General features: G+C 45.7%; 1 protein-coding gene across 1 annotated transcript in view; it reads left to right on the top strand.

The window, feature by feature from the left end:
* Positions 1–13,265, top strand: part of MSRB3 (methionine sulfoxide reductase B3) — a 42,651-nt gene extending 29,386 nt beyond the window's left edge. Inside the window, exon 3 of the mRNA XM_066634518.1 lies at positions 13,157–13,265. Coding sequence (XP_066490615.1) covers positions 13,157–13,218 — 62 coding nt within the window. The 3' untranslated portion in view covers positions 13,219–13,265. The remainder of the gene's footprint in view (positions 1–13,156) is intronic.
* Positions 13,266–19,833: the final 6,568 nt, after the last annotated feature.

Consider the following 19,833-nt stretch of genomic DNA (forward strand, 5'->3'; position numbering starts at 1 on the left):
AGACGGTGCTGGGTGGCGGGTGCTTCATCTGTTGGATTCCTGCCTGCCAAGCAGCTGTGAGGCACCAGAAAATAAGGCCCTGAGCATCCCTAGCAGCAGCAGCAGCAGCTGTCAGGCAGGCAGACCTTCAACGTTGCCTGCCCGCATTTCCAAGCACAAAGATGCTTGTCAACAAGGATACTTTATCTGTTGGGTTCCTGCCTGCCAAGCAGCTGTAAGGCACTAGAATCCTACCAGAAAAGAACAGCATCCCTAGCATCAGAAGCAGCTATTGGGGAGCCAAGTAATTTTCCTCTGCAGTGCGGTCCCGGTCCCCCCCCCTCTCTGCACCTGGCAGCAGGGACATTGCTTGGGTCAGCGTCTCTAGGCACAGCTGCTGTATGAGAAAGGGAAATAAGAAGAGCAGGGAAAACTTCTTTCCAAGGGTGCATTGGCCTCGGCATAGCATAGCCTCTCTCTCTTTCTCTCTCTCTGTGTCCCCTCCCCCTTTGTTCTCATCACTATCTGTCACAGAGCCACTTCTTCAAACCGTGTCATTTTTCTATGGGGAAAGAACTTCTCTATAAGAAAAATACTTGAAAGTCAAGACCTGAGCGGGTTATCTGTTGTGATGCTCACACAAGTCTGATCTATTGTACTTACGTGTAGTAAGAGGTTGTGATTGGCTGCACTGGTCCAGCCTGTGTAGTGTAGGCACAGCCAAATAATCATACATGCACTCGTCAGATGTGACACCCTGCATGTAGTCTGTGTGCTGTTTCTGTGCTCTTACACAGAAAGTATGAAATGCTTTTTGTGTAAGAGACTCTGAGCCTAATCCTATGCATGTCTACTCAGAACTAAGTTCCATTATAGTCAGTGGGACTTAATCCCAGAAAAGTGTGGGTAGGACTGAGGCCTCATTTGAAGCAATGAAGCAATCAAGACACACTCACATGTTTAGGGTTCATGAAGGGAGCAAGACAGACTGGCGAGCTTCAGGGAGAGAGAGCTCACACAAGGGAGTTGCACTCACACACACAGCCAGCCTCCTCACCTTCTTTTATTAACCTCCCTCTCCACCCAGTACAAAGTCCATTAGGTACACACTGTAAGTTCCACTCTAGCCTAGTCCAAGGGTCAATCGGTGAACAATGCAAGTCCTCAGGGGATTTGGCACTTTGTGGATTCAGCCTGTTTACTCAGTCTGCTTCTGAACTCAGGCATCACCCAGAGCTCTCGGGCATCACCTAGTCTGCTTCCTGACTCTGACCTCACCCAGTCTGCCCTGTGACCCAGGCGTCACCCCGGAGTGTGCCCCGAGGGGGTGAGTGTGCTCACTGGCCTTTGTCACGTAAGCACAAAGGGTAAGGTCTGGGTAAGGTCCGGTATTCCCCTGATTATTTCCTTCACTCATTGTGGTTGGTGCTCAGTGGGGAAGTAGGGTGTGACCAAGGGTGTCCAAACATTTTGGCAGGAGGGCCACATCATCTCTCTGACACTGTGTTGGGGATTGGGGAAAAAATTAATTAATTAACATTTAAAATTTGAATAAATTTAACGTATTTGCCGGCGTATAAGACAACTTTTTTGCCCTGAAAAACATGCCTCCAAGTGGGGGGGTCGTCTTATACGCCCAGTCGTCTTATACACCGGCAAATACGGTATGCGTTTTTAACCTAACAGTTACACTTCGCAGAAATATATGTTGAAATGCTTCTTTGATAACATCTTATTTTCTTTCTACCAACCTAACTCCAGTTTGATTTTTGTTTAAGGTACCTTTGGCCTGTTTCCCTTGCCAAACCAACCTGTGTTTGAAGTTTGACCAAAGCCTGAGAGACATGCCTAAAGTTAGAATTAGATTAACAGCCCAATCCTACTGAAATTCCCCTGTGCCAGTGCATTGGGGCCAGCGTGCCTTGTGCTGTATCCTGCAGGAGAATTACGCAGTCTGGAGGTCTCCTTGAGGGAAGGTGACATTTGTCTTCTTGGCCAGGGGAAGCCCCAGCTATGACAGTGGGTCTACTTGGACCTGCTTCTGCTAAATCACCAGTGCATGTTCAAGTTGATCTGTGCCAGCAGATTAACCCTGGAGGGTAGGATACATCATGCGCTGCAGCTGCTGATCCCATCCACTCCAAGTTCTGATCTGCCCACCTTACCTGGCATGGAGCTTATCTGCATTGTGTTATACAGGATTGTGCTACAAATGAATGAAGGAGCAGAGCAGTTGCTTGCATTTTAACCCAATTACATTTTAGCCATACACAATCGTCCTGCACAAGCGCCTGTTCATACACAATGGCATGAATTAAATCTACGTAAAATGACTGTGAAGTGGAAGAGCTACAGTACTGTCAGTCATTTTAGGAAAAAAAATTGAGAACAGACTTCTTTGAAAGAATGAAATTTATTGTTATAAGCTCATTTATTTATTTTTAAAAAATATATCTCATTTTTCCATGAACTCAAGGACAGCTTGCGGTGGCAAGCTTACTATAAAACCTATACAAATTTAAAACTTATTCAGTAGATAGTTTGTGAAATGTCAAAATGGTGCTGTGAGTAGCCTTCTCAATGTTTACTATTTTTAAAATAAATTTAGGTAGCTGTTTCCGCTCTAAATAGAAAGCAACTTCTTAAGCCATTTCTGCCCAATGTTACATATTCACAACAGGGATCAAATATGTACACCTGTGGGCTGGTCAGAAATGGGTTGAGCTTCCAACCAAAACAGATCATTGGTCCATCTAACTTAGTACTGTATTGTTTACACCCTGACTGATAGTAGCTGTTTAGGGTCTTCAGCAGGGAACTTTAGTAGCCCTACATGAAGATGTCAGAGACTGTATCTAGGACATACAGTATGCAAAGCATGTGCTCTGCTTCTGAACTAATGCCCTTCCTCATGTAATATGGTAGGCAAGCACACATTCCATATAAAAGAGTGTCCTACATTAGCTGTTGAGTAGAGCTGTGCTGCTTGCCACTGTTCATTTTCTAAGATGATGATGCATATGACAGCAACAAAACAACATTCCACATGCCAAATACAATAGAAATGAATGTACAGGTCGCATCTGGTCATCCATGGATTTTTGCTCTGTGGATTTGGCTCAATATGGGTCCCATGATCTGCACTGAGCCCCAATCAGGGGCAACCTGTTGCCCTCCAAATGCGACTGGAGCAGAGCTCTGGTCGCTTCTGGAGAGCATTCTGAGGGTCAGGGAGGCCCTCCGAAAGCCTTTAAACATTTAAATACCTTCATAATGCCTTTAAACGCCACTTCCAGAAATGACATACTCAGACCTCCTTGAGATCTTGGAAGTCATTCTGAGGGTCACAGAGACTACACGTGGCCTCCCCAGCCCTCAGAATGCCCTCTAGACACGACCAGAGTTCTGCTCTGGTCATGTTTGAAGGGTTAAAGGTGACAAATCCACAGATTTTGGTATCCACATATTTCAGTACCTGTAGGGTGTCCAGGAACAGATTCCCCCATGAATACCAAGGCACCATCTGTACTATGAAATCGGTATTATGCCGGAAAACAAAAAGATGGACCAGTCAACTATATTTGCACATAAATAAGGAGTTAACAGGTTAACATAAGTTAGTTACCCAAGTGCATGGATGAGAATGGTCATTTCATTCCTTTCAAAGCAAATGCCATTCAGCTATAGCATTTCAATATGTATCTAATTTTTGCTCATGATTCCTGAAACTGATAGGCATGCATAAACCTGTTTATACCTGGGGAAATTCTTAACTGGATTGTAAGTGCATAATTTTGTGTGGAAGTACAAGGGCTGGGGTTAACAAATGAGACATCTGTTTTGTTTAAAGTCCCAGAGTTCAGGCATATGTTGAGTGATGCAGCGCTAAGCAGATGGCAACCAGTGAAGGTGTGTTCATGGAGCCCTTGAAGGGGTCTTGGGGAGCCCTGGGGCTCCTAGGATCACACTGAGAAATGCTGTTCTAGATGAAGCATCATTGCATTGTCTTCTTGCTAAGGATTTGTGTGATTTAATGCATTCACACTAATAAGCATTCACTCAGAATTCCATTAAACAACAATGTTTTGGTTAAAAAAAATTGCACTTCTTAAAAGTTGGTCCAATAATAACAGAGGCCCACACACATTTTGCTGTCTTAGAAGTTACGCCTATTCCTGGATATTTTTGGGGTGCTGATTCCAAAAATGGCATCCGTTTTGCCCTATCATGTCTAGTTTCGGAGATGTGGCTTAGTCCCATTACTGAATAGTTCAAGTAGTTGGCTTCCTCTTGAAGAAGCTGCTTGAATCCCCCCCCCCCAATTCATATGAAACCACCTTTAAGTTTTGAGAAGTTTTTCTGACCCTCAGTTTCACAGGCCTGTGTAATTATATTAACTAAAAACAGAAAGCTATGCAGTCCATTCTATCGCATTTCTCACAAGCTATGTTCCTGTAAGCAGTCTGCACTGCTGTGTGGACCTCACAGGGTTGTTGTGAGAACAGAAGGAGGGGCGCCGCTGTGTACACTGCCCTGAGCTCTTTGGAGGAAGGGTGGTATAAAAATGTGAAAAATAAATAAAATAAATTCTGCTGATGTGCAGCATCTTGGTTGGTTGGTTGGCAGCCTTCAGTTTAGAAAGACTATGGTCTAAGCCTACAGCACCCGGTATTCCCAGGTGGTCTCCCATCCAAGTACTAACCAGGCCTGACCCTGCTTAGCTTCTGAGATCTTGACTGCTTTGCAATGCCATCTCTGGATGCTTGGGAATGACATCATGCATCATTACTGAACTGGGCTGCATGGTGAAAGATAGGCTTATGCCGTATCCTGTGCCCCCTTCCCAAGCCTTTTCCCCCTGACTTGGGCTTCTAACCAGCACAGGATACAATGTGCTGCACTGGCAATGGTTAGGAATGGACTGCGAGTCACTTTCACCTTTAACAACTTTAATAAGGCCTCTTACATTAGTGTGCTTGGTGCAAAGTGTTTCACAATTACAGTCTACAAGTAACTTTGGGAAGGACAAAATTCTACCTTTTTCGTTTACCCCCCCCCCCAACTGGATTCCATTTCTCTGTTACATGAATATAATAATACCCGCTTTGAATGTCAGTCAAGATTTTTTACTGCTCATTCAGACATTGTCCATTTGAGGGCCTATGTGAAATAAATGTTTCAAATTAAGTTCATTGCTGTGTTCTGTTTTTATTGAATATATTATATGATACCTTACATTCAAATTTAAGAATTCCTGTTTTGACTCCAACCCTATTTTTCTTGTATTTCTTATATAAAATTAAGGCCCTTGACATTTATCATTGCAAATCTAAGGGCTCAGTCCTGTCCAACTTTCTAGCACCGGTGCAGCCCTGAGGTCAGGAAACAAAGGTTCCTTTACCTTAAGGATGCCACTGTGACTGCGCCCCCAATTGGATACAACACTCATGTTGGCACAGCTGCATCTATGCTGGAAAACTGGATGGGATTGCGCCCTAAATCACATATTTAGTTGCTTTTATTCTTGTTTGTGTCTTTTTTTTAAAACCAAAATACTTCTTTATTATTCTTTTTCTGCAATTTTTTTAATTCCTGAGTTTAACTCTGTATTGATTGCTGTTTACTTCCACTTGTTGGGATTCCAGGATTTTTTTTTCTCCGTTTGTACTGTACATTTTTAGCCTCTAAAATATATGTCAGAAAACTTAGATTTAGGGTCCTTTACTTATCTTGGTAGTATCCTGTAAGCAGTGTTCTCCTGAAACTGCCGCTCGAAACTGAGCTCCATGCAACTTAGAGCTCAGTGATCTGGAAGTTAGCTCATGACGTAATCGGTGAGCATTGGGAGGTGCTCAGCTATGAAAGGGGGAACACTGCCTGTAGGTTGTCTCTGTTTGAATTGATCCTACATTTGCCCGCTAATGAAATGGTTCTTTTTATGAAGATAGCGTAGGTAGCCTTTTCGTGTAATCCTCTTATTCTAATAGTTCTCATCCTTATATTAACATGTTGATTAAACTGAGTTAATATATTGATTCTTTCTCCTTGCGTCTTAACCAATACTCCCATAGTTCTTGTTGGCTAATATTTTTTTTAAATCTGTGATAGCAGTTTCAAGATCTTCTATCATCTCTGCTAATTTTATTCTTAATGCAAGCAGTGTTGGACTCATTGAAAGTGTCTTTATTAATAACAATATTCTTTTTTTGTTTGACGTAGTCTAGCCTTTTATATAAAAGACGGAGCTCAGCTGCAAATATTTATTTAGTATCACCCACATTATTTTCATGGTCCACCTTAGTACTTTCCTTTCTTGCTGCTGTGGTCTCCAGGTTATTTCTTGGTCTTTTTATTTTGCTTAATTATATTAATGATACTTGGGGTCCACTAATAAGCCACGCTATTGAAATGTTTGATCATTCATTAACAGCAAAATCTATACATGTTTACTTAGAAGTAAGCCCTTTTGTGTTCAATGGGATTTACTCCCAGGAAAGTATGCATAGGATTGCAGTTCAAGTTGCCTTTTCTTAGGCTGCAATCCTATACACACTTTCTGGGGGTAAGCCCCATTGAACTCAGTAAGGCTTCTCAGTAGACATACATAGGATTGAACTGTATGACAAAAAATATGCGATGCATAACAAAATTCTTGATAACAGAAGTGGAAAAAATTCTCTTATTTTTAGCACCAAACCCACTTTTTAGAATGAAAATCTGTCAGGACTGATTGGAAGTGATGCCATGACCAGAAGTGACATCATCATCAAGCAGGAAAATTTTTTAACAAACCTAAGCTGCAATACTGCCTATACTCACCCAGGAGTAAGTCCCATTTACTATCATTGTTAAAAGCATATACCTAGCAGCCTGTTCAAAGTACCAATCTGTAGCATTTCCTGAAATGCAGTCACATACCACAGTCAAACAATCAATTGCCAGCTATGCTGGTATTGCAACAGTAATTCTTATTCATGCATTAATGAGCAAGAAATTTCTCCGTCTCTTCTAGCAGCTGTTATACAGTATGTTATTTTCCTACACTGTATGTTAATATTTTGAATAATCCCAAAGCACAGTAGACACTGGTCAAGTAGCAGCCTCCAGCTAAAGTGCTTCAGGTTTGTAACAGGTATTTACAACCACCAAATTGATGATGCAAGGAGTCTTATCTGCTTTTATCAGCAGCAGATAATCCTTTAAAATGCTGTTAAAATTGCAGCCTCCAAGTAAAGTGCTTTATGTTAGCAGCCAATTTTATGTTAAATGCATTGATGATTGGACCAAGAGTTCCTTAACAACAGTTTGTACTTTTAAGCGCTCTGTAAAAAGATCTTGGATTGATTAATAGCCATTCATTTAGACTGCAAGTGCATTCAGATTAATGTGAGTCATGCTTGCAGCCGATTTTAAGAGAGATATGTTGACAGCGTGACATCATCACGCTGTACAAGAACAAAGGCGACAGGCAACAAAGGCAACAACTACCGTGGCATCTCTCTCCTTAGCGTTGTAGGAAAGTTGTTTGCCCGAGTTGCACTAAAGAGGCTCCAGGTAGTTGCAGAGAGCGTTTATCCAGAATCACAGTGTGGATTCCGAGCCAGCAGGTCCACCACTGATATGGTATTCTCCCTTAGACAGCTGCAGGAGAAATGCAGGGAACAAAGACAGCCACTCTTTATAGCCTTCATAGATCTCACGAAGGCTTTCGACCTGGTCAGCAGGGATGGCCTCTTCAAGATTCTCCCCAAGATTGGATGTCCACCCAGGCTCCTCAGCATCATCAGATCCTTCCACAAGGACATGAAGGGCACTGTTGTCTTTGATGGCTCCACATCAGACCCCTTTGACATCCAAAGCGGCGTGAAGCAGGGCTGTGTTCTTGCACCAACCTTGTTTGGGATCTTCTTCGCTGTCCTGCTGAAGCAGGCCTTTGGAACTGCAACAGAAGGCATCTATCTCCGGACCAGATCAGACGGAAAGCTCTTCAACCTCTCCAGACTGAGAGCAAAGTCCAAAGTCCAGCTGAAATGTCTGCGTGACTTCCTCTTTGCCGACGATGCAGCTATCACTAAAGATCTCCAGCAGCTCATGGATCGTTTTAGCAAGGCCTGCCAAGATTTTGGACGATGCAGCTATCACCAAAGATCTCCAGCAGCTCATGGATCATTTTAGCAAGGCCTGCCAAGATTTTGGACTGACAATCAGCCTGAAGAAAACACAGGTCATGGTTCAGGATGTGGACTCACCTCCCTGCATTACAATCTCTGCGCATGAACTGGAGGTTGTCCATGACTTTGTGTGCCTTGGCTCAACGATCTCCGACACTCTTTCTCTCGATACCGAGCTAAACAAACGCATTGGTAAAGCAGCTACCACGTTTTCCAGACTCACAAAGAGTCTCTGTGGGTTAAATTACCAGGCTTGAGCAGCGATGTAATACTGGGGGCGTGCTATCGTCCTCCAGACCAGAAATCTGATGGGGACCTTGAAATGAGGAAACAGATCAGGAAGGTGACAAGGAAGGACAGGGTTGTAATCATGGGGGACTTCAATTATCCTCATATTGACTGGGTCAATTTGTGTTCTGGTCACGATAAGGAAACCGGATTTCTTGACGTGCTAAATGACTGTGGCTTAGATCAGCTAGTCACGGAGCCCACCAGAGGACAGGTGACTCTGGATTTAATATTGTGCGGTACGCAGGACCTGGTTAGAGATGTAAACGTTACTGAGCCATTGGGGAACAGTGATCATGCTGCGATCCGTTGTGACGTGCACGTTGGGGGAAGAATACCAGGCAAATCTCTAACAAAAACCCTTGACTTCCGACGGGCGGACTTCCCTCAAATGAGGAGGCTGGTTAGAAGGAGGTTGAAAGGGAGGGTAAAAAGAGTCCAATCTCTCCAGAGTGCATGGAGGCTGCTTAAAACAACAGTAATAGAGGCCCAGCAGAGGTGTATACCGCAAAGAAAGAAGGGTTCCACTAAATCCAGGAGGGTGCCCGCATGGCTAACCAGCCAAGTTAGAGAGGCTGTGAAGGGCAAGGAAGCTTCCTTCCGTAAATGGAAGTCTTGCCCTAATGAAGAGAATAAAAAGGAACATAAACTGTGGCAAAAGAAATGTAAGAACGTGATAGGGGAGGCCAAGCGAGACTATGAGGAACGCATGGCCAGCAACATTAAGGGGAATAATAAAAGCTTCTTCAAATATGTTAGAAGCAGGAAACCCGCCAGAGAAGTGGTTGGCCCTCTGGATGGTGAGGGAGGGAAAGGAGAGATAAAAGGAGACTTAGAGATGGCAGAGAAATTAAATGAGTTCTTTGCATCTGTCTTCACGGCAGAAGACCTCGGGCAGATACCGCTGCCCGAACGGCCCCCCCTGACCGAGGAGTTAAGTCAGATAGAGGTTAAAAGAGAAGATGTTTCAGACCTCATTGATAAATTAAAGATCAATAAGTCACCGGGCCCTGATGGCATACACCCAAGGGTTATTAAGGAATTGAAGAATGAAGTTGCAGATCTCTTGACTAAGGTATGCAACTTGTCCCTCAAAACGGCCACGGTACCAGAAGATTGGAGGATAGCAAATGTCACGCCTATTTTTAAAAAGGGAAAGAGGGGGGACCCGGGAAACTATAGGCCGGTCAGCCTAACATCTATACCGGGTAAGATGGTGGAATGCCTCATCAAAGATAGGATCTCAAAACACATAGACGAACAGGCCTTGCTGAGGGAGAGTCAGCATGGCTTCTGAAAGGGTAAGTCTTGCCTCACAAACCTTATAGAATTCTTTGAAAAGGTCAACAGGCATGTGAATGCGGGAGAACCCGTGGACATTATATATCTGGACTTTCAGAAGGCGTTTGACACGGTCCCTCACCAAAGGCTACTGAAAAAACTCCACAGTCAGGGAATTAGAGGACAGGTCCTCTCCTGGATTGAGAACTGGTTGGAGGCCAGGAAGCAGAGAGTGGGTGTCAATGGGCAATTTTCACAATGGAGAGAGGTGAAAAGCGGTGTGCCCCAGGGATCTGTCCTGGGACCGGTGCTTTTCAACCTCTTCATAAATGACCTGGAGACAGGGTTGAGCAGTGAAGTGGCTAAGTTTGCAGATGACACCAAACTTTTCCGAGTGGTAAAGACCAGAAGTGATTGTGAGGAGCTCCAGAAGGATCTCTCCAGACTGGCAGAATGGGCAGCAAAATGGCAGATGCGCTTCAATGTCAGTAAGTGTAAAGTCATGCACATTGGGGCAAAAAATCAAAACTTTAGATATAGGCTGATGGGTTCTGAGCTGTCTGTGACAGATCAGGAGAGAGATCTTGGGGTGGTGGTGGACAGGTCGATGAAAGTGTCGACCCAATGTGCGGCGGCAGTGAAGAAGGCCAATTCTATGCTTGGGATCATTAGGAAGGGTATTGAGAACAAAACGGTTAGTATTATAATGCCGTTGTACAAATCTATGGTAAGGCCACACCTGGAGTATTGTGTCCAGTTCTGGTCGCCGCATCTCAAAAAAGACATAGTGGAAATGGAAAAGGTGCAAAAGAGAGCGACTAAGATGATTACGGGGCTGGGGCACCTTCCTTATGAGGAAAGGCTATGGCGTTTGGGCCTCTTCAGCCTAGAAAAGAGATGCCTAAGGGGGGGACATGATTGAGACATACAAAATTATGCAGGGGATGGACAGAGTGGATAGGGAGATGCTCTTTACACTCTCACATAATACCAGAACCAGGGGACATCCACTAAAATTGAGTGTTGGGCGGGTTAGGACAGACAAAAGAAAATATTTCTTTACTCAGCGCGTGGTCGGTCTGTGGAACTCCCTGCCACAGGATATGGTGCTGGTGTCTAGCCTAGACGCCTTTAAAAGGGGATTGGACGAGTTTCTGGAGGAAAAATCCATTATGGGGTACAAGCCATGATGTGTATGCGCAACCTCCTGATTTTAGGAATGGGTTAAGTCAGAATGCCAGATGTAGGAGAGAGCACCAGGATGAGGTCTCTTGTTATCTGGTGTGCTCCCTGGGGCATTTGGTGGGCCGCTGTGAGATACAGGAAGCTGGACTAGATGGGCCTATGGCCTGATCCAGTGGGGCTGTTCTTATGTTCTTATGTTCTTATGTCTGGTCCAACAAGAACCTGACGGAACATACCAAGATCCAGGTCTACAGAGCTTGCGTCCTGAGTACACTTCTGTACTGCAGCGAGTCATGGACTCTTCACTCACAACAGGAGAGGAAACTGAATGCTTTCCACATGCGCTGCCTCCGACGTATTCTCGGCATCACCTGGCAGGACAAAGTTCCAAACAACACAGTCCTGGAACGTGCTGGAATCCCTAGCATGTATGCACTACTGAAACAGAGACGCCTGTGTTGGCTCGGTCATGTCGTGAGAATGGATGATGGCCGGATCCCAAAGGATCTCCTCTATGGAGAACTCGTGCAAGGAAAGCGCCCTACAGGTAGATCACAGCTGCGATACAAGGACATCTGCAAGAGGGATCTGAAGGCCTTAGGAGTGGACCTCAACAAGTGGGAAACCCTGGCCTCTGAGCGGCCCGCTTGGAGGCAGGCTGTGCAACATGGCCTTTCCCAGTTTGAAGAGACACTTGGCCAACAGTCTGAGGCTAAGAGGCAAAGAAGGAAGGCCCATAGCCAGGGAGACAGGCCAGGGACAGACTGCACTTGCTCCCAGTGTGGAAGGGATTGTCACTCCTGAATCGGCCTTTTCAGCCACACTAGACGCTGTTCCAGAACCACCTTTCAGAGCGCGATACCATAGTCTTTCGAGACTGAAGGTTGCCAACTATGTATGTATGTTGACAAAAGGTATGCATGAGATTTCTTTATATTTTAGCAGCACCCGTTAATCCTTTAAAGTGCTGTGACCTGAGATCTTAAGGTGTTCCAAGCTGAGCAAAGACTGGCATAGCAGAAGAATCACTTAAGCATAGTACCTGATTAACAGCACTTTGTACTAGTGGGAGATTATCTTACTGCAATTGCCAGACCAAGTGGAATTCATACTAGTGTTCTGACTTTTTGAAAAGTCAAGTCCAGACAGTTGGTACTGAGAATGTTCTGTCCATTTTAAAACATCCATCAAGACGAAGGAGAAGAAAGGCGTCTTTCCAAACTTCCTGAGCGTAGCTTCATGCCTGTCTCACACCAGAGGGCACCCTTTAGCACAGCCCTCCAGCGCACTCCATGGCACAAGGTTTGGTGTACACTGCCTCCAGCGGGGTTATTTTTACACTGGGTTCCCAGAAATACTGCAGTAAATGCCCCATGCCTCTCTGTTGCCCTCCAGAAGAGAGGAGAGGTTAAATTATTGATAACCAATGACAAGGTTTTCCAATGTGTGTTAAACTGTTGTCCTGAGTTGTAAGGATACATCATATCAGGAGGCAGGAGGTCTGGTCTAGAGGGTAGAGCCTCCGTCTGCCTGAAGATAACATCCACAAGGTCGCCAGTTTGAGGCCACCGGCACCGTGCGACCTTGGAGCAGCTGACAAGCTGAAGCCGAGCAATTCCATCTGCTCTGAGTGTGGGAGGATGGAGGCCAGAATGTGAAGCCAGATCGGAATGAAACACCTTGAATGTAGTCGTTCTTGAAAGAAAGAACCTTCTTTGAAATTGTAAAAATCCCTATTTAATAGGGATTTAATAAAGCCTGCCTATGTAAACCGCCTTGAATAAAGTCTTGAATAAAGACCAAGAAAGGCGGTATATAAATACCTGTTATTATTATTATTATTATTATATGCCCATTACCTCATATCTGCAATACAGATGTCTTGTAAATATTCAGGTTGCATTCCTAAGCATATTTAACAGGAAGTTATGATTAAAAACATGTTTCGGAGCAGGATGTCACCTTCTTGTGAATGTTTATTTGAATGTTGAATCTTGCCAATGGTTGTGACTTTTCTGCATAGAGAAGGCTTTGGCTGCATCACGTGATCACTTTTCCAGTGGAGTCACTTGCCCTGAGAACCACAGGCTTCTTCAACCTGGATTTGAAGAAGCAATCAGCTGAGCCACTCCCATGCCTTAGGATCTGATGTGGTCATTGGAAAAGTGAATGCAGAAGCTGTACTTTGGCTGGTGGCCAAAGCAATTATTCAGGATTCAAACTGAAAAAGGTTCATTCTTTCCCTTTTGCAGGTTCATGTAGGGATAAAAAGAACTGTAAGGTGGTCTTTTCCCAGCAGGAACTGAGGAAGTGACTGACACCCTTGCAGTACCATGTTACTCAGGAGAAAGGGACGGAGAGGTAAGGCTAGATCAAAGAGAAATGGTCAACAAGCAGTGCATGCCATCTCTTCTTCTCTGGGCTGCTAGTTTTTCCGCTTTCTGGCTGACCATTTCAAGGAGCTCTGTGCTTGTTTACTAAAGTAGACAAATTTACAGCATGGAAAAGACGGGATCTTGCAGTGTGTGTGGCTGAGAGTGGGGGAAGGTCTTTGACTTTATATGTATAAAATGAACACAACTCCGTCTTAAGTCTCCCAGCTTACGTATGGGGCCTGTTTTCAGTTTAGTGCAATGTGTGTGGAAGTAATGACAGTTAAGCAACTCTTTTTTATGTTGGTCTTTGTTTCTTCTTCTGGAAGACCACACCACAGTAGGCAGAGCTATAAGGTAAAACAACCTTGGGCCAATAAGGCTGAAATGTTGAAGGTAGTCATTGTAAGTTCAGTATAGACATTTGGGCTGAAAAAAGAAGGTAGCGATAGTTTAGTTCCTTTCCATTCAGCTGCAGGTTTTTGAAGCACATGTGGAGAAAGTATTTATTGGCTCATTTGCGACTGGAATGTCAAAAATTTTTAATAACTGCCCTCATGTGGCTTTAGTTCTGAAAAGCAAACCCTAAATCCTGAAGGACAGTGAAAGAAGACAAGGGAGCTTGTTCCTTGGGCTGTTGTAGAGACTATAATTTCGCTCAATGATCTAGCATGAAGGCACCTTTTTCCAATTTCTATCCATTATGGTGGCCTGCTTATACTACGGAGTTTGGCACCAGGTCCCAGCTTAGACTTGGTGCAGTGAGAACAAGTGAAAAAGTAAGAAAGTCAGCAAAGCCCAGGCATACATGTAAAACTGTGGGCAAATGCATCCTTGAATTACATGAGCATTGGCACATGTGGGGCCTGCATCCACATGTTCACCCCATTCTGGAGGTTTTTTCATGGCAAAAACCCCTGCTAGTTCTTCCTCCGGCACTGCCAACTATTGTGTATCTCAGTAGCCAAAAGGGGAAGGACTTGCCCTTCTGGGAGCAGAAAACTTCCTAGTTCATGCCTGTAATGTGATTTGTCACATTAGCTTCATTGAGAGGTCTCTGTCCTTTGTTCAGTTGTATTATTTAATTAAGAAAGTGAGGTTCTCCAGAGGAGGGACACATTGTCAAAAATTTGACATCCCTCCTTGCTTCCAAGCAGAAAGGTTCCCCATAAATTGCTTGGTGGTAGCTGCCAGTTGAGTGCTCTCAGCCAGGATGGTCTACTGCAGTTAGAACCAGGGAAAGGATCCAGTGGGCTACCAGGCAGGACAATTGTTGCAATTGTTCCAGCAGTAGTGGGCTGTTTGCATCACTTATGGCTTGGGACAACTTCCCTGATGTAGAAGGTCCTGTTTGCAGGGAGGAGACTCCTTGGGGTCAGCTGGAACCAGGCTTGAAATCAGTTCTTCCTTGCTGTCTGCTTCCTTCATAAGAACATAAAAACAACCCCACTGGATCAGGCCATAGGCCCATCTAGTCCAGCTTCCTGTATCTCATAGCGGCCCACCAAATGCCCCCAGGGAGCACACCAGATAACAAGAAGACCTGCAAGGCCTGCTGGGAATTGTAGTTTAAGAACATAAGAACAGCCCCACTGGATCAGGCCATAGGCCCATCTAGTCCAGCTTCCTGTATCTCACAGCGGCCCACCAAATGCCCCAGGGAGCACACCAGATAACAAGAGACCTGCAAGGCTTCCTGGGAATTGTAGTTAAGAACATAAGAACAGCCCCACTGGATCAGGCCATAGGCCCATCTAGTCCAGCTTCCTGTATCTCACAGTGGCCCACCAGATGCCCCAGGGAGCACACCAGACAACAGGAGACCTGCATCCTGGTGCCCTCACATTCAGTGGCAAGGAGTTCCACAGACCAACCACATGCTGAGTAAAGAAATATTTTCTCTTGTCTGTCCTAACTCTTCCAACACTCAATTTTAGAGGATGTCCCCGGTTCTGGTGTAATGTGAGAGTGTAAAGAGCATCTCCCTATCCACTCTGTCCATCCCCTGCATAATTTTGTATGTCTCAATCATGTCCCCCCTCAGGCGCCTCTTTTCTAGGCTGAAGACCCTTCATCCCTCAGTACAGCAGCATGCCTCCTTTGTGGCCCCACCTCTGACACACTCATGTAGGATACGCCCACCCCACTGTTCACACAGAGAAACTGATCAAGCGCGTTGAAAATGAAATGTTCATCCTGGAGCTCTTGGCTGTTGCCCTTCACCAGTTTGTAGTATCTCTGAAGTTCCTCGGCTTTGCTCCTGCAAGCTGCAAATTCCCTGTGGTAGCCCATGTCCTTGAATTTCTCTGAAATGTAGTGGAACTGCTCAATTTTTGGCAAGAGCTGGCTGGATAACCTCTTCCTGCCAAATGTCAGTAAAGGCTCTCGACTCCTTGCTCCAGGAACAATTTCTTGGATGGTGAGGAAGCCCCTTGCTGGAACAGTTGGAACACCAGTTTCCTCCATCCAAAATTCAGAGTTTGCTTTGAATTTTGCTTTTCACTAAGTTTGCTTTTCACTCCTACTTGCCACAAGCAAGGGGAAGAAGATGGCTGATGTTTAAAGCAGAACACGAGCTTTGGCAAAGGGGCTCAACCAGGAGACAGTCTAGGGCAGTGATGGCTAACCCATGGCACACGTGCCACAGAGGGCACGCAGCACGTTTTTGCTGGGCACGCCAAGCCATGATGAGCAAGCCCCAGCTGCCACGTGCAAGCCTCTGCTCACCGCCCCTGGAAGGCGCCAGCAGCCTGGGCAAAACTGACAGCAGGGGGAAGAGCCAGGCCCCCAAGGAGGAGTCACCCCCAGCAGCCCAGTGGGAGTGCTTCCCTTCCTCCCTCCCCTGTCTGGGGTAAGGCGGGAGACTCGCACGCAGCGTGAAGGTGCGGGCTCAGCAAAGCTGCTGCTGCTACTGCAGGCTTTAAGGTGCCAGCCCTGCACGAAGTAGGTCGCATTAAAGTCATTGGGGCTTGCTCCAAGGAAAGCGTGGCTAGGATTGCAGCCTCAGAGCCCAATCCTACTGTAGGATTGCATGTCTACTCAGAAGTAAGTTCACTGTAGTCAGTGAGACTTACTCCCAGGAAAGTGAGGGAAGGATTGCAGCCTGAGCACCCACTTCTATGCATGTCTACTCAGGAGTCAGTCTCATTAAAGTCATTGGGGCTTGCTCCCAGGAAAGCATGGCTGGGATTGCAGCCTCAGAGCCCAATCCTGCTGTCTACTCAGTAGGATTGCATGTCTACTCAGAAGTAAATTCACTGTAGTCAGTGGGGCTTACTCCCAAGAAAGTGAGGGAAGGATTGCAGCCTGAAGGTGCAGTGAGGACATTCCCATGGTGGAGTTGGAGAGGAGCTAGGTTGGAGGGGAGCAGAGCTAACAGCATGGCATAGCTGGAGGGGAGCAGAGTGCTCGGGCCACAGTGTGGGAAAGACACCAGAAAAGACACTGCAGGGGTGTGGAGGACCAGTTACTCTCCCTCTACTCAAGAGGAACACCCACTTACCCAGCATGTAATTGCCCGGCGTGTACACAGCGAGCACAATTGCCCAGCATGTAATTAACCTGTGGAACTCCTTGCCACAGGATGTGGTGATGGCATCTAGCCTAGAAGCCTTTAAGAGGGGATTGGACATGGGCTACTAGCCCTGATGGGTATGTGCTGCCTCCTTATTATAGATGTGGGCCACTGTGAGATACTGGACTAGATGGGCCATTGGCCTGATCCAGCGGGCTCTTCTTATGTTCCAGTCGCTCGTACAGCCAGCCAGCCAGCACTCTGCACTGCACAGCACAGGCTGAGAGAAGCAGCACAGGAGGTGACATCAGTGAGGAAGAAGCTGGTGCTCACGTACCTGGAAATAAGCAGGAGTGAGAGAGCCCAGAGGGAGTGAAGGATCCTCTGAGAGCTCAGGCTGTGACCCCACCACCAGATCAGGTTGGTGCTCTTTTCTGGTGTTGGGTCATGGATTGATTCTGTCATAGAGAGCGATTGCTGTACATTGCATGAATGACATTCACACTTATTGACAGCTGTTCAGTGTGTCCAGTACACAAAAGGTTACAATGTCATTGCATAGCAGCAGGTTGCGTTTACTGGACATCACATGACCTGTGTAATGGTCGGTGTGCTGGGATAGGTTGGTGTGCAGGGTTCAGCTCTCTATGGCCTGTGCTATATGAGAGGACAGACATGGCACTCATTGTATTGGGATTGTCAGGGGGAACTTTGTATTGGCTGCTGTCCATAGGAACCAACCTGGGCTCCTGCTAATGAGAAAATGAGAGCTTGTATGGATGATCGAGGTCTGCATGCCTCCTTTGTATGGGAAATGTGCGCTACACCTCCACTATCTTATTTATGCAGATTCCCCAAGAAGTAGGTCCAACGCATGTACAGCGGAGGTGAATCAAAGGTAGGAAATGCACTCAGATGCCTTTTTCAGAGCAGGTCAAAAGCTGGTGGTCAGTGGAACATTTCCCCCTTGTGCTGGTGGTCAGCAAATTCAAAAGGAACCCCAGCTGAGAATCACTGCCGTAGACTGTTGATTCAGGGAATATCCATTTCTTTAGTGTTAACTAATAGTGTTAGCTATTTTTGGTATAGAGATAGATTTGTATTGGGTGCTTCATTTGTGTGTGTGTGTGTGTTTTTGTAGACTCCAAGTCTTGAACACCCAAAAATGAGTACAGCAAAAAAAGCAAAAACAGATAGTGGAAGATCATTCCAAGAGGCCTGGACAGAGTCATTTGGAGTGATTGAACGCAATGGGAAAGCGTTATGTATTCTGTGTAATGAAAGTGTTGTGTGTCGCACATCAAGTGTCAGACAGCACTTTGACACCAACCACAAAAGTGTTGCCAAACTTGGTGAAACTGAAAGAAAGGAGTTTCTTGAAGGGAAATTGAAGAAATATCATTCCCAGTATCTTAGTTTATGCAACTATCTTTCTAGAACAAATCATCTGACAGCTGCCAGTTTTCAAATTTCACTGTGCATGGCAAAACATGGTAAGCCCCTCTCTGATGGGTTTATTATCAAAACAGCCATGTTGTCTGGGAGTAATTCCCTTTTTCATGATTTCTCAAACAAGGATAAAATTATTCAACGCATCTCTGAGGTGCCACTTAGCAGAAATACTGTTAAAGATCGAGTCCAGTGCATGGCAACTGATGTTAGTCAGCAGCTCACTATTGACTTACAAAAGGCAGCCTGTTACTCCATGTGCTTGGATGAAAGTACAGATATAAATAATCATGCAAGGCTAGCAGTAATTTTGCATTATGCTGTTGGTGACATCATGAGAGAAGAGCTGGTGAAACTGATGTCTTTGCCTGAAAGAACACAAGGGATAGCTATCTACAATGCTGTGATGGAGGCTTTTTTGTCACAAGACATAAGACCAGAAAAAGTGGTTTCAATTACTAGTGATGGGGCACCTTCTACGATTTCTCATTTTTCTGGCAGGGAAAACCACCAAACGAAACCAGGGAACATGGTGTTGGCTTTGCAGTCAGAAATGCTGAAGTCCATCATCCCACCTACTGGGGGAAGTGAAAGAATTTTGTCCCTGCAGCTTCAGTCATCAGCAGGACCTGTCACTCTCATCAGTGCTTATGCACCGACTTTGTCGTCTCCAGCAGAAGCCAAAGACAAATTCTATGATGACCTGGCCACCACTATCAAGAAGATCCCTGTAAAAGAGCCATTGTTCATCCTCGGCGATTTCAATGCTAGAGTTGGTGCTGATAACAGTTCGTGGCCCACTTGCTTAGGTCAGTTCGGCACTGGGAAGATGAACGAGAATGGCCAACGCCTGCTAGAGTTTTGCTGTCATCATGGTCTCTGTGTCAGCAATACGTTCTTCAACACGAAGCCCCAACATAGAGTCTCTTGGAGACACCCAAGATCAAAGCACTGACACCAGCTCGACCTGATTCTCACCAGACGCTCCAGCCTTCCCAGCACCAAGATCACATGCAGCTATCAGAGTGCTGCCTGTGACACTGACCACTCCCTGGTGTGCAGCAGAGTGAAACTGCAAACAAAGCGACTGTATCACACGAAAAAGGAAGGAAGACCTCGCATTGATACCAGCAAGACCCGGGATCCAAGAAAAGTGGAGAAATTTGCACGAACACTTGAGGAATCTCTTCCAGGCCCGGTTGATGCAAACGCATCCAACAGATGGGAACATTTCAAGAATGCCGTTTACAACACCGCCTTGTCCATATTTGGCAAGAAGACCAACAAGACGGCAGACTGGTTTGAAGCCCACTCTGAGGAGTTGACACCAGTCATTGAGGAAAAGAGGAGAGCTCAAGCAGCACACAAGGCCTGTCCCAGTGAGCGCAACCTGCAGGTCCTCCGAGCTGCTCGCAGCAAAGTCCAGCAGGCTGCCAGGAGATGTGCTAACGACTACTGGCTTCAGCTCTGCTCCCAGATACAGGTAGCAGCTGACACAGGCAACATCAAGGGGATGTATGACGGTATCAAGCAGGCCCTAGGTCCAACACAGAAGAAAATTGCCCCTCTGAAGTCTGCCACAGGCAAGGTCATC

This window comes from Tiliqua scincoides, chromosome 7 (assembly GCF_035046505.1).
Source record: "Tiliqua scincoides isolate rTilSci1 chromosome 7, rTilSci1.hap2, whole genome shotgun sequence".
NCBI lineage: Eukaryota > Metazoa > Chordata > Lepidosauria > Squamata > Scincidae > Tiliqua > Tiliqua scincoides.